The sequence below is a fragment of the Bradysia coprophila genome, unplaced genomic scaffold, assembly GCF_014529535.1.
Source record: "Bradysia coprophila strain Holo2 unplaced genomic scaffold, BU_Bcop_v1 contig_232, whole genome shotgun sequence".
NCBI classification, from domain to species: domain Eukaryota; kingdom Metazoa; phylum Arthropoda; class Insecta; order Diptera; family Sciaridae; genus Bradysia; species Bradysia coprophila.
Window position 1 is genome coordinate 11,452,423 of NW_023503493.1, and position 22,718 is coordinate 11,475,140.

Consider the following 22,718-nt stretch of genomic DNA (forward strand, 5'->3'; position numbering starts at 1 on the left):
CGGAAATCGGAATTTTTGAAATTTATCGGAATTTTCTAAACTCACGAAATTTTTGAAATTCTCAGAAATTTTGAAACTCACGAAATTCTTGAAGTTCTCGGAATTCTTGAAATTCTCGGAGCTCTTGAAATTCTCGGAGTTCTTGAAGTTCTCGGAATTCTAGAAGTTCTCGGAATTCTTGAAGTTCTAGGCTCTGCAGCAAATTCCACAGGTTAGTGAAAAGTTATGTGATAAAAGTGTAGTTTGACTTTCTTGTCAGAGTTTGTTTTTTCAAACATTTCGTACCACATCAAAATTCCCATATTTCCATCTATAAATCCGTGAAAATAACAACACATCGCATCTCTGACTAACCACTTTGATATTTTAATTTTAAATCCATTTTTAAATCATTCGGAGTCTTACAAAGTAGAGGAATTATTTTAAATCTAAGTACGAACAACGAAATTACAATTAAAAATTACTTCGAAACGGAAAACATTTTCCTTTTCCTTAAAAATATTACAAATTTTTTTATTTTTTTTTCTTTTCCATTTAAACTTTGGCACTAAGCAACAGCAACATCGCACGAAACTAAAACACACCAAATTCTCACGTGTGATGTGTGCACGAATGCTACTCTGGCGTTCCAGTACTCGTTATAACACTAGCACTTTTCACATGAACCGAATCAATGGGTGGTACCCTGAAATGAATCGACGAAATTCCAATTTTAACAACGGACTGTGTGTTTGCACATATAGAGAGAAGGAACAAGCGATTTTATTCTTACGTTGTCGTGATGTGACGATTCAAATTGCTCGGATTGGGCAAATGCGGTGAGTGACTCTGTGGACTGACATTGATGTAGTGTTCGGGTGGTGGTGCCGAGGACGGCTGCTGCGACGAACCGATATGCATATCTTGCGGCTGCTGGGCAATGTTATGCGGTTGGTGCATAACCGACATTTTGATGTCGGGCTGAACGCCGTGTATTTGAGAGGGGAAAATGGTTGGCAGAATTTTGTCTGGAAAATACGGATAGTCTGCGCATTTATTGGGAATTAAAAGTCGGTTCGATAGTGCGGCTCCCATAATTAACATACCTCCCATTCCTAGTTTTTGTGGTTGATTAGCTGTGGACTTTGGTTTTCGTTTACGGGTTTGAATTCCCTCCTTTTTCATGCTTTGCGGACGGTTGACCTTTGTGAAGAAATCGATTTGGACTATTAACGTACAAATTACTCGAAGAGCCTTAAAGTTGTGAGCTTACCGTATGAAGTTTGTAGTACAGTCCGCATGCATTGCACACCGGCTCTCCTTGATTATTTCGCCGCCACAACGTTGTACTACTCGTTTTGCAATTTGCACAAATCACACCAGTTCGTCGATTACCGGTTGCCTTCAAGCGAAATTTCAATATCAGATTTCAACCGGACACATTAATCCTCCAGATTCGAGTTCAGAACCGTTTAACTTACCGTCGTTTGCTTAGCCTTTTGATTTCGGTGCGTTACTCTCGTCAATGCTGGATTTTGCCTCGGATACGAGCAAGAATTACACAGACTGTGACCGTTCTCTCGTCGCCAGAACGATGCTTGTGACGTTGAACAATTCACGCACTCCTTAAATTCCTGTCCCGACGACAACAGTTGCGATTCGTACGGTTCACTGATAGGAAGGTTGGGCCATTGATGACCATTCGTCACGTATTCGGTTGTAGTATTGCCGCTATTTTCCACTACGATAGTTTGACCAAAGCCCTGTGTGAGAACGTTGAAAGTTAATAAAGTGAAATTGTAACATCATCGCTGCATCAACGTACCGGCGAAACATTGTATTCTAAAGGTCCACCCGGCCAGTATGGAGGCTCCGATTTGCAGTATGTATAGACTTGAGAAACCGGTGATCCAGGATTTACAGGACCACTGTCATAAATTGACTGATGTTGGCCCAATGTGCTGTAGTGTCGATTGGTCAGAGCTGATGTTAGAGTTGGATCTTTAGAAACGGAAATCAATTTAGATATGGTCGAACTAGCGACAAAGTTAAACCAAATTACCTTTGTACAGGACGGCATTGGGGCTTCCTGGATGAAACACAAAGTCTTTGTTCGTTGACGACGGAAGGTATGTGAATCCCGGACCAGAAGACTGGTAGCTTTCCGTTGAAATGAAATAATTTTGTCCGGTGCCAGCCGGTTCCAGATTCGTGTAATGGGTTTTCGGCTCATTATTCGGTTGATGTTCGGCATGAACCTGTAGTCGGGAAGTGAGTTACAGTGTAACTTTAGATAAAAGTAAAAACTCCCAAAATTACCTGCTGACTCTCCGGTCGATGCACTTCTGCATGATCGTATATATGCATTTCGGTCGGCTGGTTCTGATGATGGGCACGATTTATTTCCACCTTTATCTCCTCTGAATGATTCGTCGCATGCGGTCCATGGTGATACTCGTAGCGAGCGTGGTAATTCGCTTCCTCCTCGTAACGAATGGGAGCGGTGGAATATCGTAAAGCTTCTCCCTCATCAGGAGCTTGTTCCACGTAAACTGTTGTCTGTTGTGGCGACGACGTCACCACATGACTGACCGTACGTTCACGATCCAAACTAATGTTTCGTTTCAATAAGTGTGCGGGCGCCTGAGATTGACTCGTAACCACTGCAATTGGTTGGTGTTCGTAAATGTACGTCGGTTCGTCCACTTGCGGAGCCATCTGTGTGTAATCGGTGCCGGTTTCGTACTGCTCCACCTGGTCGTTGTCCTGAGCATCGACTTCCCTGAGAAATGGAATTTGGATAACAAAATATTTCTTTGGATAAATCGATCAAATAACCAACCTGATTTGACCGGCAGTTGTGATCATTCGATGCCTTGGTGTTGTAATGACCGTCTGGGATGGCAGTGGCGATGGTGTATGATGTTCTTGCGTTGGAATACCGTGCTGTACCTCTTCGACAATGATCTCTTGCGGTTGACGATCCTCGCTAATTGGTTCTTCACTTTTCACCTGCGACTCGTCGATGTCATTGTTTTCCATCTACGCACCGAGAACGACAAAAAATGAATGACTTTGTTAGAGAGGAAACAAATGCGTTGATTATTCATGCTGTTCATTCAGGAATATGGAGAACCAAAAACGAAAAGTCGTTAAAACACAAACGCGTAATATTGAACTCAAATATTGATTTTAAACAACATTAGTAAACAGACAACAGACAAGAATCGTCATTATGTATAGCGTGGTATGTAGGTATGGTGCGCTTTTTCTTTTTGATTTTGTTTTTGGTTTCGTTTTTTGTTGAATGGAAATAGTAAAGCCAACGTCTCAAATGAATCATTTTTACAAATTTATTACAAACAGAAAATCATTACGACAATTTGAGTGCAAACATTGGGCACGAGTCGTTTTCCTATTGTAGTGTGACTAGACCTCTGTTAAGCCATGAAATATTTGGGTTATTACCAGGAATTGTGTAATAACTTCGATGAAATTCGATGCAAGTCAGACAAACGATTCACAGGAAATCGATTTTTTTTTGTAGTTACCTTGCGGGAAACACAGTGTAGTCATACGTCGTTAAGTATCTGAAGCACGAAGTGTTCATTGCTCTTGAAAACAAAAATGTTGCGTTCGTTTTACATCACAGATTTCGTTTCTTTTTCCGTAGGTTAGAGCATCCAGACAAGTTATTTTTAATCGGGGTAAAGCATGATTCTAAGCAAAAATTCGTTCTATGATCTGTCTCCTCGGTGCACTGATTTTTATTGAAAATTAGTTTAAACTTGGAAACGTACTGTTGTGTCCTCGTAAAACATCCCATTTTCGTTTCTAAGCTGTTACTGTTGCTCTCTCCATTTCCATTTCTCTGTTTTCCCTTATTATGATATTTCAAATGGCAAATGAGAGAAATCAGCGAAGAACAGCTTAGATCCGAAGGGGGATTTTTTACGAGTGCAAAACAGTACAGTCGCCCATAGAAAAAATTACGAAATCTTCAATTTTTAACTGTTCAAAGGGGAATTCTATTTATCAAAAATGCTACCAGGCATTTCTTCTTATCGTGGCTATAAATGATCTCAGTCAAGTGTTGAGCGACTGACAAAATGAGATGTAGTGCAAGTGTTACTATTATGACACAAACAATTTTACTTTAGTTTCCTATGGTCGAAAGTAACTTTAAGTTACTAACTTACAACATCTCTAGGAAAACGGGAGGATTGCTTTAGGAGCTGACAGCATGTAAAATCTCGGCTCTGCCTCGCGTCAACAAACTTCACACGAAAAGTGGACTTTGCAACATTCTACGTCGAAAATCCATTCATAATTACACCTTTAAGATGGGATTAGTTCACATCGAATGTGTGTATCTACTGAAATACACGTGAATGTGAATCCGACCAACCAAAATTAACCGTTTAACGATTAATTATTGACCAAAAACCGCAAAAGAAGAGGCAAACACACAAATCCAAAAGAAAAACAAACAAACTCAGCATGCATTTCCAAATAAATAAAAAAAACAGAAGCCGAAAAGGAACCCAAATTACCGAAAAATCATTAGTATAAAATTAGCCAAAAGATGAATTCTTAAATCGTCACCTTATCGTAAAATCGATCGTATTATATTCCTATACCACTTTCATAAAAGGAGAAGAAGAAAAAACTTTTTTTTTTCATTCTTCTTGTGTTTATAATGAAATAAACAAGTTTGGTTGGAATTTTCGGCGGTACGCGTGCCACACCATTATACCAACATTTCGTTTTTTATTTCTTATTCTAAAATCATCGAGTTATTGTATGACTAAAGGTAAGAGAATGGAAGATTTAAGTATTTGAGGTGCGGTCATTATAGCATGGAAAATAGTTTTATAGTCCAGGGTAGTTAATGATTGTAAGCAATTTTGATTAAAATTGCTGATAAAATATTTATAAGTTCAATGTGGTAGATTTTCTGTGGTAAACTCTCTATCGCAGAACAATTTTTGGAAAGAGAGTAAAAGCCCTCTAAAACTGGATACTCATCTGTTAGATACACCGATGATACAAATGAGCAACGAGCTCTATGTACTGCTGAGTTATATAGCAAAACGTATGTTCAAACTAATGAAGTAAATGATTTCGCGAAAAAACCCATAAAAATAATAGATTAAACAATAGAAGTAATAGATTTAATAATTGTTCCGCGATATGCCGCTTATCATAGATAGTGATAGATGCATTACGAATATCATACAGAAAAGAATCGAGGTCTATTTATACAAAGACGTCCCAAACATTCTGCTTCATTTTGTAATAGTCTTCTGTAGAAATGGTACTGTTTTTTGAAAATTTTCGATTTATCAAGCACGACAGACTTTTCAATATTTTTTTATTCAACCTAATACCTTCTGATATCAATTTGGATTCTTTGCGGTGTGTGACGGCTGAGATATATGTTAGACATATAAAGCATGATATTTAGGAGTCAACTTTTCAGAAACGGCCTCTCATATGTTATCGATAAGTACATCAAAAATTAATGAATAGGAGCTATATGTTGATTCCAAGGCCATGTCAAATTACTGTCATACTTTCATCCATAGAGACGTAGCCTCGCATCAACATTTGTATGCAAAATCGCATAGGACATGATGCTGTGAATGAAATCGTTGCCGTTCGTGTTGTCAAAGTTCGGGTTTACAGGTATTTGGAACAAACCAAAAGTAATATCTTATATGACAAAAAATGTAGTGACATTAAAAAATTAAAAGATATTTTTGTCAAATACAAGATGATAGTTTTAACAAAAGAAGTAACAGATCTAGTGATAGCGATACGTATGGCGTTCATGAAAGACTTCCTTAATTTTTTTAATATCTTGAACTTTAGTATTTTTACCTTTTAACGAACTTTAAATTATTGATCATGGTAGAATTACTAGTTTCAGCTACGCAATGAAAATTCAGCTACGCAAACTGGTACAATCTCTGTTTGTAGTTGTCGAAAGACTCACAACAAATAAAATGAAACAGAACAAAGTGGTTTTTGTTCAGAAAAAATACATAAAATCAGTAAATGTTGGTCGAGTGGTTAGGACAGTTCGTTTTTATTTTTAAATCTTATGTGTAAAATACGTATTCATAATATTCTAGCTAAGCAAATCTCGAATCTCTGCTGTTTTATTTGCGACGTGACTATTCGCACTAGGCCTGTGTAGTCTAAAAAAAATACGAATTGCACCTAGGTGCACTATTTGCACGCGGGATCCAACAACCTAAAATATATTGCTTGCAACCCAGGTGCAAATGGCCTAAAATGAACTATAGCAACATTTCACTTTTCCTTTTACAAACTGGAAATTGGTTGTTTCGTTAGAACCAAAATGAATATAATCAGTGTATAACCTGAATATCTGGGTGGTACGTCACAAACAACTTGAATCTTCCTTGTACACACTAGCCTAACAATTGTGCACAATTTTTCAGTGGTTGGACTAAGCCTAACCCGTCCTTTACTTCTATATACTCAGTGAAGAGTATAACCTGAAGTGAATCACAGCTAAAAGCTAAAAACAAAATAAAATAAAATAAATTAGATACAAACAGAGTTTAAACACTCTTCCCTTACCCTGGACTCACGTTAAGTGAATGAATTGAGAAAAAGAAGGGTGTTTCGACCTCGAGAACTAGTGGCGGTCCAAAAGCCAGAATGGACTGACTATCTTCAGTTGTTTCCGCTAGCCTCTGTTTCGACAATTGGTGCAAATAGTACATTGTAGACTCAGGTGAAAATAACATCTACCTTTCAATTTGAAACATTCAGCTATGCTGATTCGGTGAAAACTTTGTGGAACTATAAACAATTTGCTTTGAAATTCGATAAACTGAGTCACACTAATTAACGAACAAATTAATGAACAGTGTTAATTGTTAGAAGCACCGGCTAAATCTAATTATAGCTCAGCGAATTAAAAGAAAAAAATAACAAATTTAAGAAAGATTTTTTAACTATGGCTTAGAATGAACGAATTAGTTTTATGAACGTCAATAAAAAGACGTTTTGCATTTTCATTTCGATTTTATTTCTTTAACCACAGTCCCGAAAAATTAGCGTTTCTAATAAACAAATTAAATTTGCATACAAATTTACAAAGTCAATTTAACTAAATTAAGAGAATCGAAAAAACTAGACGCATAAAAATATACTGAAATTCCTTAAATCGCTTTAAAATTTGTCATTTCGTGAAAAAATAACAAAAAATAATCCAGAAAATGACCGTCTCCCTCAAGATGTTATAATAAAAAAACGATGAAAAAAACAAAACAAAAAAATGTTAACCGTGCAAAATTGATCACCTCTTATGGCTTTTATTGTATACAAAATATTGAAAATCCATGGCTAAGTAGTGCTATAAATCACACCGTCGTAAAGTGCTCGCCGGAGAAGAGAGGCAAAATAATAATAAAAACGTAAATAGCTTTTTTAAGAGCAACAAAAAGGAGAAGAAAAAAAAATTGTTACAAAAAGAAGCAAAGACATTATAAGATCTCAAGACACACTGCAATGAGATGCTATTTAGAATGGATAGACTTTTTAATAATGGCGCCTAATACCTGAATAACATAACTCGGTATATAAAATACACTCAGTGCATTACAATGGGTTCTGGTTTCGTGTATTAGAGGAAACCTTTTTTTTCTGTCGATCGAATTGACGGCGGAACAACAATAAATTTGATGACACATTTTTCTACTTTGTAATTCTCTCTGATATTTTTTGTCTGGTCAGGGGTTGGAACATAAATATTGAATGGAATGCAGTGGGTCTGTTTCATTGTGTAATTTGCAAGACTTTTCTCTTTCACCCCATGAGAATCTGTTTGATGTCTGGACGGTATATAAATATGTTTGGAAACGTTTCCGAGTGTGACTATGCGTCCTAACTATGCACAAGTGACTCAATTATTTGGTGTAGCGACGAAAGTTAATTTTTTTTTTTAACAAATAGTTTTGGTGAGTGCATAATAAAGATGAGATTGGGTGGCCTTTTTCATTGATTCGGTTCTTTGCTTGCTTTAGATCTTAAAGTACCGCTGGTGTTCGTATAAAATTCTCAATAAAAAATTTGTTCTTCGAATAACTTTTGGCAGAGGACATGACGGTATATGTTTGTCTTTTTAAGGAATGCTATTGAACAAACAGAAATCTGGTCGAGACCTTTTTACTTCCCTGAAAATCGGTACTTTCGGCAACATTTTGGTACAAATGCCAAGATCGAGTATGTAGAAGAACTGAAGAGAAGTTCTTCAATTACATCGCTCGCATATTGTACAAGTAATAACTGAGACCTGAGAGTCTCCGATTTTACCAAATTAAAATTTGACTTATCGCAACGCTGTTCCCTTTAAGTTTGTTTTAAAATCGTGGTAGATTTTCTGTGGTGAACTCTGAACTCTCTATCCCTGAACAACGTTTAAAAAAGTAGAGACTGTAATAAGCCTTTAAAAACTGGATACTCATCTGTTACATACACCGACGATAAAAATGAGCAACGAACTCTGGGTACTGTTGAGTTATATAACAAAATGTATGTTCAAACTAATGAAGTAAATGATTTCGTGGGGAAAAACAATAGAAGTAATAGATTTAATAACAATACCGGGATGTTCATTTTTTAATTAATTGGATACGTGGTTTATGCTTTTTAAATTGATTTTATTTCCTAGCTTTCGACTACCAACAGTAGTCTTCATCAGGGAATTGTGAAGTCTATTTTTTGACTGTATCGGTTACTGTGTTAGTGTGTGTTGCTATGTTCTTAATTGTATTCCTATTGGTTTCTGTGAGATGTCTTTGAATGTTGGTGTAATCTTTTTCCATTCATTGCTTAAAATTGTTCCTTTGTCGATATTCATTAGAGGACCGGAGTGTTGTTGGATGGCTAATCCTTCTTTGATTTTCCACAGGCCGGGATATACTGCTTACCATTAGCAATATTGCGAATAACATACAGAAAAAGGCAGAGGTCTATTTATACAGAGTCGTCCCAAACATTCTGCTTCAGCAGCTTGTAAAAGTCTTCTGTAGAGATGGAACAGATTTTTGAACATTTTTAAATTATCAAGCACGACGGACCCTTCAATATTTTCAACGATTGAGCGGGGAATCCGGGGGAATCCCATTTTCAAACTTGGTGTAATAAATTGGTTGAATAAATAATGTGAAACAGTGGATGTGTTTTGTAAAAAAAAGAATAATAATGAAAATCGTACATTTTCGGGGAACGGTACAATTTACAATAAATCGCATGGAAAAATCTACAAAACATCCTAAAGCCACAAGACTCATTTGCAAAATCAACAGTGTAAACAGTAAATAAATAGAAGCCGTAACGACTTCAACCTTCTATATATATCACACTGTACATTTAGTTGATCTATACCGTCCAACAAACCGTTAATGTAACAGGTAAAAATATCTTCATATGAAAATTATACAGAATTTTGCAGGAGGGTTAATTTAGCCGTCGGCTCTATTTTTACTCTTCAGAGAAAAAATTATTTCACTTGGGTTTCGCTATTTGTTCCGAATATTAGTGGAATGCGAGTGAGTAAGCGAAGTGACTTTTGTGATTTTTCAAGAAATCAATTCATATTTTGACCGTTTATCACCCTGTGGAAGTAAGTATGTCCGACATGTGACGAATTAGCAAATTATTGAGTCGTACACGATATCCTAATGTTTTACATGGGTGTTGAAATATTGAGCCGGGCATCCATCATACCTTCAGGATGTAAATATTTTGCATAAATCTGTTATTGGTCTCGGAATCGCCTCGGATTACACACAAAAAAATGGACTTTTCGACATTTTGTCCATTTTTATGCGAATGTTTATTCTGTTTGTGTATGAATTCAATTTGCGGTACTCAACAATGAAAAAAAAAAATTTGATTTTTCACGACGGCATTGCTACCGAAACATCTGTTTTTATCATTTTACGGACGTAATCTTAGTACGGATAAAATCACTACATCTGTTACTTCTGTTGTTGAACTATGCTTTCACTTCATCTGTTTGACATAGATTTTATAATATGAGATAGCGCTCATCGTTTATTGTCAACAACAGATGACTAGCACTAAAAATAAACAGCCCCTTTCCAAACAAATGCCTCTCTCCTCGGGTGATATTGCTAGAGAGCTTCCTTGACCTTTTCCATATTCTATATATGAGCTCGAGAAAATGTGGAATAAGTAAAGTCGTAAAAGGGCATACAGTGAGGAGAACCGTGAATCTTCATATTAAAAAATAAAATGAAAATCTCACCTGGAACGAGAAACATTGTATCCAGCTAAAATCTACGTTATTAGCCGGATTTTTTGTGGGCAGCTATTGCAAATTATATGGGGAAAAAGACGATGTTCAGGTGATATTTTCAACTCTCTTTTTATTCAGTGTAAAACAATTTGTTGAACCATGGAATATACTAGAGCAACTAGCTATCATTTTGGGAAACTGTGACATTACTCTCTAGTTGACACTTTTACGCATAATTAAAGTGTTACAGACGGCAGGCATATGACCAGTTTTATTATCGGGTCTATTAGTTCCTTTGATTAAAGTATTTCTAATCTGTTGATTTCAAATCTTGTACTTCAATATTTTTAACATCCATTTTACTATAGAAACAACCATATTACACAGAGCTTATCATTATTTTTGACGTCGTTGTCGAAAACAGATAAATAGCCGTATGTGACAAGTTAAAAGCAACAAATGTTGGTGGAACTTTTCCTGAGTCTTTTTGTATGTTAATTTCCGGTTTCGGATTCTTTTATGCCTGAGGAACATGATAAAATGGGCAGGATGATTGTAAATTATTTAGCGAAACAATTCTCTGTCCTAAAAATTTGGGAAATCATCGGTTCTAAATCGGAACTGTAGTATTGTGTTATCATCTCGCTATCGGTTCGTATGTTTAACCAACCTCAGAAGTAGCATGTTGTAGCTCCTTAAAAATGACAACAATAACAAACTAAAAGCTTGATAAAATTTAACAGAAAATATTTTAGATAATGAGCATAGATATTATTCCATTATCAGGTCATAGATAAGTTCATCTGTGTTGTATATATTTTATCACAACCGAAGTCAAGTCATTCTTTCTCTCTTTGTGGGGCATACCAAAAAAAAAACAACAAACCTGAATTGGGCTATCTGATATTTGCATTAGCTGTGGCGCGCACACCTTCAATTATATCTCAGAAAATTGGTTGTAATCATATCTTTGGTTGATTTTAGAATCGTTCCGTATCTGGTTTTATCTATCTCTGAATACATAACATGGACTACGTCAAATTGTTGTGTGGCGTTTTTTTTTTTATTTAGTTCCGAATAGCGGAAGTACAATGACATTGATTGTGGATAGCAGGCTGTTGATAATCGTGAACAAATAGTTAAGATATCTCGCAGTTATCTAACTGTTTTCGTTTGTGGCAAAAAAGCATTGCACCTGTATGGTGTTTTGAGGAGATATGATAAGATCATACATAACACTGGTTATCCTAATCAGGCAATTACCGAATACACAACTTTCGACGGCTTTATTTTGGTTAGTTTGAAATTTTGATGTTTCATTGTGAGCACACATCGGATATAAACTTTGGCAGACATATCACCACTGACTGGTATAATTGTTGAGTCTGTCACTCCTCGTTTAATCAAACTATTCGCAATAGACTAATTTTGGCAGTTTATGGACGGCACATTACTTATTTTTGTGAAGCAGGACGTCTCACTTCAGCGAATTATAAGAAAAATGAAATGTCATTGATTTTGATCCAAGTCAGATCTAAGTAATTGAAATTTCATTTTTCTTATAATTCGCTAATGGGACACATCCCGTTTCTGCATCAACTATTCATACAACGCAAAACTTTAAAGAGCTCTATTGAACAAGTTGTTGCCTTTTTTTGGTTTTCTACAATTTTTACTCTTTGTTCGTCTGTAGCGAACCACTATAACTGAAATAATGGAACAGTAATAAAATATTCGACTAACATCCTCTTCTCGGGCACAGAAAAAAAGCCATGAAACAATTATGTCTTTTTACAACATAAACATAACGTTCGATGATTTTACACCTTACTCTGACACGGTAAAATCATTGAAAATTTCTCTGCGTTGAACCTCAATAAAAATCGACAAAACCTTATTTCCGTACAAACAGCACATTTCCTGTTATAAATTTATTGACGAAGAAAAAAGTATCGGAATTGCTTTTGGTAACTCTTTGTTGTGCTATAGGTTGACTTGGCACATAAATTCCAGTGTTTAGTAATTGTAGGTAGGCAATGATTATAATTAAAAACTTGTGGAAGTTATCTAGACCTCAAGGCCAAGAAGCTACCTACTTTCCCTACTAAATAAAGCAAAGAAGATAAGATGGTACGGTAATTGTCATATATCCGGGTGAGAGACTGTTAATATTCCAATCGTTCTGTATAACTTTACCACCTCAAAATTACGCTGAATTCTAGTGAACGATGAGCAGTGTTTGGAGCTTTTTTTTAATTAAAAAATTTGAGGAGAAATCAGAGCAATTCGGATTCGGATGGAGACATCATCTGTTATGGATATATACGACAAAAATAAACAATCAGCTCTGGCTAACGTGACGTTATATAGCAAAATGTAGAACAAACGAATGAAGTAAAAGATTTCAATTAGTTAAATACTACTATCAATCGAAGTAATAGACTCAATATTACTTTTATGATTAAAATTCAAAATTTCCGAAATCCGCAAAGTACATACAGGTAATCTCTTCTTAAGCTGAAATAAAAGAATTGAGTCAGTTACGTATTACAAGTCTAGGCCGTTCCATTTCAAATAACATAATTGGAGGTCAACATGTGGCACAAAAGCTTGAAAATAATTAAATTGCCGAATTTCTCTAAATTTCAATAAAACTTATCCTCCAAATTTGTAAGCATCGACACTTGGACTTTCTCTTGTCACAAATTCTTCCCAATTCCCCCAAAATTAGGTAAAGTTATCGGTAGCTGTGCTTCGAAAAACAATTAATTTCTAGAATTCTAAAATCATATTCATACTTCGAGGTTGAACGCAGAACAGAAAGAATCATCAAAATGCAATTCATGATGGAATTTTCCACAGCCACAGAATCTGCAATTCGTTTAGTTTTTCCTTAGAATACTTATGTTAGTGGTGACTTCATAGGAGAACGAATTTCACGTGAGTATAATTAAATGAAAAAAAATATTTTCGACTAAAATGTTTGTTCGACGAAATCGGTAATTAGTCTAAATAAAATTTCTTTTTATCATTTTTGCAAAATTGTGGGCATAGTAGATGGATTTTCAGAGAATGTGAGCACCCAGGGTTTGCTTTTATTTCTTCAGACACCAAATATTTATCGACCATTGAAAACGTCTTGTTTTAAACAGTTAGTTACGAAGGAGTGCAAATGTTATTAAGCTGTCACATACGGCTATTCATCTGTTATCGATAACTACGACAAAAATAATGACAAACTCTTGGTAATATGGTCCTTTATATGGTAAAGTACATGTCAAAAAAATGAAGTACAAGATTTGAAATCATCCGATTAAAAATATTTTGATCGATGGAAGTAATAGACCCGATAATAATACTGGTCATATGCTTGAGGTCTGTAACAGGTTTATGAAAAAAAGAAGAAAAACTGAAACTTTAACACATCAAATTAGACGATGTAACTTTGAGGGCAAAAAGTCTATATTTCAGACAATGTTGGGTTGGACAGAGAAATTAGTCATGCCCACTCGATTCCCTTGATGGATGTAATGAATTGGTGTTACCACGAACCACATTCTTAATTTTTTGATCAGAAATGAGTAAGGAAATTAGAAACTGTATCTAATCACAACAAGCCCTACTTTCCATGAAAATTAATTTCAAGAATTTTAATTCTGGATGTCTTGCATAATCACCTCATTTATCCTATCATATCAGTCGCGTAGTTAATGAACGTGTACGAGAATATGAAAATATAGTGAATAAGGCTGATGGTCGTAATCTGGAAAAAAACATTTTGAGATAAAAATAAATTTGAACCACAGTTCATAGAGCGCTCTTTTAAATTTGTACAAAAAGCCTCGGTTGATTTTTTTGATGAATTCTGTGACACATCAATTCTCATTTAAGTTTTTCTCAACCTCAACATTTATCCAATTAAAATATTAGTTCAATTCCACTAAGGACACTTTAAGGAAGCACTTGTCTCTATAAGAAAAAACCTTATAAGGAAGATACTCTCGAAACAGTCTCTTGTGACTTTCATTAATCTAACTTTATATCTGCTTGCACAGAACGATTGAAAGTATGAAAACCACTGAACTCTCGCTTATTTTCATGAAAATGTTATTTACCTTATTGTTTGTATCGTGGTTTGGTAACGCCATTGTGAAATGCATAAATCCGCCAATTGTTTTCTCTTCTGTACTCGACACAATTACACAAAATTTTTAGTTTAGAAATATTTTGTATATATCACTGATTCACTGGCAGAACGTTATTCACTGAAGAGGCTAGCCCTGTACGATTTTAATTTAATTTTTTTTTTTAGAAAAGTTAACCGTTCACACCGCACCTCGATTTAATGTCTGAAGTTATACCAATCTAATCCATCTTCTATCAATAACTGAATGCAATAAATATAAAATATCAAAAAAACGCGATCCACCAACAGTTTTTTTTTATTCATTCTCGTTATCTTATCACAAAAACCACTCATTTTATCGATATTAAGTGAACTTCATTTTATATCGATGACAAATTTTGTAATTTCGATTTTATGTGTGTACGAGTTAGACAATATTTTCCATTTCTTCGACGAATTTGTTTTTTTTTTTATTTATTATGTGGCTTCATATTTGAAGGTACAATAAAATTCGTGAAAAAAAAAATTCTTCTTTCAATATTTTTCTCTCTCTGCTTTTAATTCACATGATTTATTATCAATATAATCAGTTTTAGTATAACACCGTAATCGTCGATTTTATTCGATATAATACGCGATGGAAATTGTAAGATTTATACCATTCTTTACACACACAAAAAATGAATGAAAACCTAAAGTCTCTCGTTGCTTTTCTTTTCATTTGTCTTATCTCGAATCTTAATTTATCATCATTTATAGGAACGAAAAAAAAGACTCTGTGAACGCTCTAACAGATTGAAATTAGATGATAAACTATTCTAAATACGAAAAAAAAGTAATGCCATCGTATAAGAAGTGTGTTATGGTGGAAACGTTTTGTACAAACTCTCCAATACCTATATTTCCCTCGGTATAATACGATAATGTTATGACTTTATTGTGGTTGATGCGGTCACAAGGTGGTTCTGCTTTTCATATTGCATTTCTATTAGCTATGTACTATCAGAGCAGAATAACAATCTTAGATTGATGAACATTGATAAAGCCGTGTAACTCCTTGTCTGACTCATTTCATTCATACTCGGTAAAATAGATTAAAATGAGTAAACATTTGAAATGGTATTCGGAAGAAAACGTGTCGCTCGATTCTAGTGAGAGTCTAGCGGTCCTAATCAATTTTACTTTTAGTGAGAAAATCTAAATTTGTCTGTGGCCTCCCGGCATTACTTTCTAAATGGAATAAATGAGTTTCCTGAAATGTTGATATTTATTCATGTTTTATCAACGACGCCTACGAATATAAATGTTGATCTCTAATCGGTGTTGTCTTAAATAACAAAATGTTTACTTAATCAAACACTTCGAGACACTTTTAACAATAGAAGTAGCAGATTCGATGGTAATATCGTGATACGCTTACCGTTTGCAGAAGTATAAAGCGCATGTATTATGGTCTGTAGACTAGTGATAATTCACTCCAGATAGAACTGATTTGAGGCCTGTCAAGTTGACGAGAATCAAGACTTCACCTTAAATATTCTCTCATCTATCGTACTCATACGTGCAACGGAACCATACTAGATCCGATCTATTGCCTAGGTTTGCAGAAGTCGATTGAGTTAATTTTGCATGACATAAAATTGATTTGTTTCAAGTCTTAATAAGACTCTTATTGAAAAAAATTGAACTCATATTCTTCCGAATTATCAAAATGTTGCGCCAAGACAACAAATTTAAAATATTTGAAGTATCAAAAATCAAACGTAGCCCCGTCTATCCCACAATCTACATGGAATCGACTCATGAAAACAAAAATGGTTTGATTTTAAAAAGAGCTTATGGTTCACGCTGTAAAATAAAGTTTTGTGTAAATATTAAATCTTTAACAAACAAAAATTTTCGTTCTCTTAAGTACACACCACGTTATTATGAAGGTGTAATAAAGCGCGAAGTGTTAACACACTTACTTTGAACAACATTTTCCTATTCATTCCGATCAGAAACAGAACGTTTTGGTGTTACAATTTGGTGGTTTTCATCCAATTGCTAGAGACATTTCAAAAACCTTAAACCTGCATTAAAAAGTCTAAACGCTATTGTCTTTTGCATCCTTTGCAATATACGGTTTAGATTAAAAATGGGAGGAAAAGAACTAGGAATAGGTCTGACTTTTAAAAGGTAAAAGAGGTGTGTAAAAGTACTGTTAGACCGGTTAAGAAACACACCGTAAATGGAATATAGTTCGTATTTGCGTACATAACATTGTAACGTAAAGAACGTCGAATGAAAATAGATATGTAAACAGTGGTTCCCTTTTTTGTTGCTGTTATTTTCATCATTACTGACATTACTATCATTACTGTTCATGAAAGAACTTCCGCCTTTTTAAATATTAATCGAGAAAGGATAGACATCGTTAAACTGGAAGTGGTGCTACCCTACGTTGTCACTTCTGACTCAGAAGTTCTGAGTAGATTCAATACGTAACACACACCATGTGGTAAGAGATAAGAATGGCCAAGTCACTTCTATGTCTAAAATATTAGTACTGTGACGAAATGGTGTATTGGATAAGTGAAGACCCTATACTACTTGTTCCTCCATGAATTCAAGAGCATTGCGATAGTTTCTTTTTCCTACACCATGGTTGTAATGTGACGTGCGTACTTGTTAGCATTGAGCCTTATGAATGGCGTTTAACTTTGAATAAACGACAAGTGTTGCGGCATAGTTATCATTAAATCTGCTACTTCTTTTGTTAAAAGTATTATCACGCTTCCCATGTGAAAACTCACTTAACGGTTTAAAGTTTGATTCAGGCGACAAAATTGTTAAGTTTCTATTAGACTTGAAGTAGACTTGAAGACGACGGTTATCCGGCTTACTCCAGAGTAGAGATGATTGGGCAGAACTATTATTTTGAAAGCGCAAAATACTTAGTGTTATTGGGAACAGGTATAAAATCTGAAAAAATGTCGGTTGTCCATGGTATGACCACGTTTCTTTTGAAATACTTTGCCTGTAAATATGAAAAATTCCCATATATAGTTTGGGCGTGCACACAGGCTTATTAATCAGAATATTTTAAAGAACTTTTAGAATTCGTAAGGCTTTTTAAAAAAATTAAGAATTTACAAATTTTTAAGAATTTTAGGAATTAAATTCTTAGAAATTTCTAAAATTCTCAAATTTAGCAGTTTTTTAAAATTTTATGGATTTTCTCGAATTTTTGTGTACTTTTAAGAATTTGGTCCACTCATATCTACATAGAGTTTTTGTATTTTGAACGAATATTAGAATTATTGTGCTACAATGGTCTATTCATTCAACATTAACACTATGCCAAATAATTCGGTTAATCTGCGGTATATCTTTTACGAGACTCATTATGTGGAATCGACGTCTATGTTAGTTTTTTTTCCTATACCAAGAATCATCAAATCAAATTCCCTTCGGAGGAAAACAAAAATAAATTTTTATATTAACTGTCTGAAAGCTTTAATAAAGCCTAAGCGTCAAACATGTTTATGTACTCATACCCATTTTTATTTGCTTTTTACGTTTTTTTTCCTCTTCTACCAAAGCATTCAACTACACTTTGATCACATTGTGTCCAGTCCATGTGTGCACGGTTATATGGGTATATTTATATTGCATACGGTGTATACGCGCGGTTAATATACAATATTTTTTTTTATTAAAAAAAAGGTTGTGAAATGAGTTTTACTTATCTTATCAGTGGGTAAACGTATATATAATTCAGAAATGGAAATGTGTATACAAAGTGGTTATATTCTGATTGATCATTTCGAACCTATTTCGAAATTCTACTTTTTTCCGTTCTTCTTTTTCCAAAATGAACATCACTAATTACTCAATGTAATTAAAGGTTTCGGTTTTTGTTTAGAGTCTGAGTCGTATATAGATATTTCAAATGTCGGAAACACAACCGACACGGATATTTGCGAAAAGTTAAGAGCTAAGTTAGAATGAAAATGAGGAAACTGTATTGTGAAATGGAGCATACTTTTTTAGCAAGAAATCTGTATGAGATAGAAGCAGGGTCATTGTTATGTGGTTACGGTTCTAAGAAATATAATGATCAATTCAACGAACGTAATGTGAAGTTGACTTTACTTGACAACGACGAACATTTCCTTAAGTGTTTGAGAAAGACACCTCAAGTATGGACAAATGATGGAAATAGCTTTTCGGTTCTGCCTCGGATCGGTAAAGTTCACGCAAGAGTTGTAATTTTCTTGAACTTGTCCATTAATGAATAGTGTGATACTACTAGCCGCACCTAATGAAAACTTGTCATTACTCATAATTGGCATCACCGGTAAGTGTGATAAGCTTAACGACTTTTACTTCATGAGTGTGAGACTTTACCTTCTATTTTTGAGTAAAATGCGATTGGTGAAAGGTCAAAATTTTATGCCCACTGATAAAAATGCTTTTAACGTCTAATCATCTGCTATCGACGGCAAAGACAGAAATTAGTAAAGACCTCCAGTTAATGTTTATTATATTGCAGAGTGTATGGTGAAACAAGTGAAGTAGAAGATTTTGTATGCGAAAATTGGCGATACTTTAAACAAAAGAAGTAGCTGCTGCCAAGTTGTGTAAGGATTTAACATAATTAGCAAAAGTCGTCCGTTACTAGGAAGCTAAAAACGAATTTAAATTTAAATTTTCTTTGCTGGAACCTCGATGATAGTCAAATAACAAATTCAATGTACAGTCAGTTCAGATTTCCATTTCCTTCTTCTGATACCAATAATAATAATTCTAATGGCATTCCATGGGGAGCAGCTCTGTGAACTGTGTGACACGGAGAAACATCCAATCACAGTATATTGATATACTGAATTGAACGACGAAGATGCGGGAAAAGGCAATAAAAACGCACAAGATTCAATACGGTACAATTAAGCTGTGTCACAGCACATTCTTCAAAAGAATTAAAATTTCTCATATAAGTTGACATTTTTAATCCGAACATTTCTAACTACAAACTTGGTGTAAGCCTACACGCCAAATTTTCCAGTAGTTCAACAAACTGATCCGCGCCGAGTTAATACTGCAAAATACGAATACAACACATAATTTTTTACTTGGACACTGCCAAACAAATACAAATTGACAATATAATAGCATTACAGTTGATCGCTAACAAAAATCGAATAAACACAGCACTGTACTACAAGTTCACCACACTAATTTTAACTGAATGCCAGAGTTCCACTTCCAAGGTCGATATACCTTGCGATTTGTGTATTTTTAGGGAACATGCAAAAGTTCATCACAGTAGGCTATCGAACCCACTATAATCTAATTTTAAGTCGCTAGAATAACTCCATCAATCTAAATGTGATACTTAGAATCCACGTGTTTCAGTAAGTCCTGGGAGCGATCCTGAAGACATGGACCTGATCTTTTTTGGAAATCCAACATTACATCTACATTACACATTAAATTACACATTGAACATTACATTACATTACATTGTAATGTAATGTAATGTAGCGTTACAAACTGCACCTTTGATTTCTGAAGCCATTCGGCGAGATAAAATTTTTTGGTTTTCGAACTTTTAAAGTACTCACAAAAGTTCACCAAAGTGCGCTGCTGAACCCAGAAAAAGTTGGGTCTTAGTAGTTAGATTCGCTCACTGAACCTTGCAATATTACGTAATATTGCAAGGTTCAGTGAGCGAATCTAGACACTCGGACTTAACTTTTTGTATTAGAAGATAGAAACATTTGCGTCCCGAGAACCTCTTTCTACGATTTCAACATGTAAAATAAAGTTAACTTCCTGTGTGACTTTTGTTGATCTGACTGACTGAATGTTGATGTCGATTTGATTTACACCCGAACTACAAAATCCACTGTAGGAGCTGGTCAAATGCCTATTACAAACTTCACAAACTTCACAAATCACCAATTTATGGAAAATCTTTTACTTCATTAGTTTTAAACATTTGGTTTGCTTTATAAGCTAACGCTAGCCAGTTCGTCACTTAGTCTTTATTGTCGTTGTCGATTACAAATCACGGTGAGCTTCAAAAAAAATGTTATTCGAACTCTCGTGGACATGAAAGTTTTTAGTGGTTTTTTTAGAGGGCGGCACCAAGAGTAGGAATAAAAAATTTTTGAAGCTCACCGTGAAATGACTAGATAATTAAAATAGATTGTGCAAGTGTCCCTGTTAAGCTTTTACTGGTTATAAAATTTAGGAAAGAGTTGCAGAGACGGGCAGTAGATTTGTTATATAAATAAATGACGAAGATGATCGAAGGTACAGGAGGAGCTGTGAGAACTGTTATTTCGGAACAATAATTCTGGAGCAATAATTTCAGGTGTATACAACTGGATGTTATCGAAAGTTAACCCAAATGTTTATTGACCAATATGAACACATAAATTCGTAATATAATAATTACAACTGAGCAATAAAACTGTCCATGCCACCATAAAGAGAAGTCAAGAAAATTTTTCCCAATTGTCAAAAATTCATTCACCAGCTCAACGTATTAATAGAACGTCTCGAAGGTGAGTATAAGATATTAATCACTTAATACGTACATAAGTAACTCGAAGTACATAAACTTAAAAAAAATTGTTTTGTCGTTTGCTTTTCTAAATAAAAAAAAAATTCAACAAAAATGTCAAAAATATATAAATAATATAAAAGTTACCATCAATTTCAAGCGGTTTTATTGCGTCTTAAAAAGATTAACATCGCGCACAAACAGTATTTTGATAACAGCATTTTGTGTTTAGCGAATGAAAAACACAGAATTCATAAAATAAAACTTTTAAACAATTAACAACACACAAAAAAACAACAAAAATTGAATACCACTCTTATATGAGTACACGACAGCGAAAAAAAATATGTCAAAATTTAAAATGGATTAGTTGAGGTACTTCAGACATTTTCGAGATAATCTCGTAAAATAACAGAATTTTGTTTTTATAAAAAAATAACATTTGAGATTATGCAACAGTATTTCACACCTTTTTTCGTATTTTTTAAGAAAATCGTCTCATTTTGTAGAGTACCTTGTCACTTTTCGAGTTATTTCATTTTAATTTTATTTTTAAATCGAGCACTTTCAAAGATTCTATCGCTACGAAAACGGTTACACAATTTATCGATGCGACGACGCGACATTTTAGAGGATTGCGTGATTTCGTTAATTAGTTCTCTTTAATAAAACGAAAATTTGTAACTTTTTGTCGGATTTCTTTCGAGGATTTAAGTTGCTGAATTTAACTCGGTCTAATTTGATTCGGGAAGAAAAGAAATTTTTTATTTTAAATGAATTTTCCACGTAGCGTTTATTAAATCCAGCCAAAGCGAAAAGGTTTTAATATACCGAATGACTTTTCCACATTATTAATGTATAAAATAAAATTATATCTCGACTAGATAGTGACTTTTGTGATAAGTTAACATATCAATTTGAGATTTCTATATATTCCGCTTTTTTTTCCTTTCATATTTTTTTTTGAATTGTTTAACGTAGCCGCAATTAGACCTTTTTTCACCATTATTTTCATATCGATAAAATTTTTCGACACAACGGAATAACGCACACAAATCAGCTGCAAAATGTCGCGAAGAAAGAATAATTGCATAAATTGATAAAAAGGAGAGACCTTTTCCGGATAAGAGGATTGCGTCAGGGATGTGTCGATGGCATATTAGAAATTATATCGCGTCTGTTGTTAGTTATTGCTATTGTTAGTTGAGGGTGCTACCTACTCGCGATTATAATATCCGCAGATCCGAAAACTCCAATTTTCACTTGAAACAGGATGCAATAATGTTTGACTCGTCAAATCAGATTTATTGCAATATGTCATATGCTCAGTTGTCCTATTTTTCGTTAGATTAACCTGTCACAGACGGCAAGCATTAACATTTTTACTGTTCAAACTATTACTTCATTTGATCTAAGATTTTCATAAATTGATATCAGAAATCTTTTACTTCATTTGTTTTGAACATGCTTTTACTACATAAAGCCTAATTACTCAGAGCTTGTCGCTTATTATTGCTGTCGTGGTCGATAACAGATGACAGTCGTCAGTAACAGGTTAATGAAATTCGAGGGGGCGGTATTTGCTAATTTTGTTGACCAAGGATTTTCGAAAAAAATGAGAATTTTCAATGACTTTGCTACACGTGAAATTCGACATGTTTTCTGTCGTTAGTTTGGAGTTGTTGTGGTTCGTAAATGAGTAGAGATATGCATGAACCGAAAAAATTTTATTAGGAAAATGTCTTTTTGTGATT

The 22,718-nt window shown here is 34.4% G+C and overlaps 1 protein-coding gene and 1 long non-coding RNA gene across 4 annotated transcripts; one reads left to right on the forward strand and one right to left on the reverse strand.

The window, feature by feature from the left end:
- Positions 1 to 504: 504 nt before the first annotated feature.
- LOC119076615 (GATA-binding factor 2-like) lies at positions 505 to 21,791 on the reverse strand. Of its 3 annotated transcripts, XM_037183477.1 has the most exons (11): positions 21,434 to 21,791; positions 14,398 to 14,562; positions 2,822 to 3,021; positions 2,299 to 2,761; positions 2,042 to 2,237; positions 1,805 to 1,980; positions 1,461 to 1,742; positions 1,253 to 1,381; positions 1,086 to 1,182; positions 773 to 1,025; positions 505 to 685 (listed from the first exon to the last, which is right to left on the reverse strand). In XM_037183477.1, exons 2-11 carry the CDS (start codon positions 14,440 to 14,442, stop codon positions 616 to 618), a joined length of 1,911 nt encoding a protein of 636 aa, XP_037039372.1. In that variant the 5' UTR covers positions 14,443 to 14,562; positions 21,434 to 21,791; the 3' UTR covers positions 505 to 615. The 3 variants fall into 3 exon arrangements, with proteins under 3 accessions (XP_037039372.1, XP_037039373.1, XP_037039374.1); XM_037183478.1 differs by lacking the exon at positions 21,434 to 21,791 and having other exon boundaries at positions 14,398 to 15,115; XM_037183479.1 differs by lacking the exon at positions 21,434 to 21,791 and having other exon boundaries at positions 773 to 1,007; positions 14,398 to 15,110.
- On the forward strand, positions 18,369 to 19,590 carry LOC119076634. The gene is made up of 3 exons (XR_005087670.1): positions 18,369 to 18,379; positions 19,224 to 19,227; positions 19,486 to 19,590. It is a non-coding gene; the product is annotated as an uncharacterized LOC119076634 (long non-coding RNA).
- Positions 21,792 to 22,718: the final 927 nt, after the last annotated feature.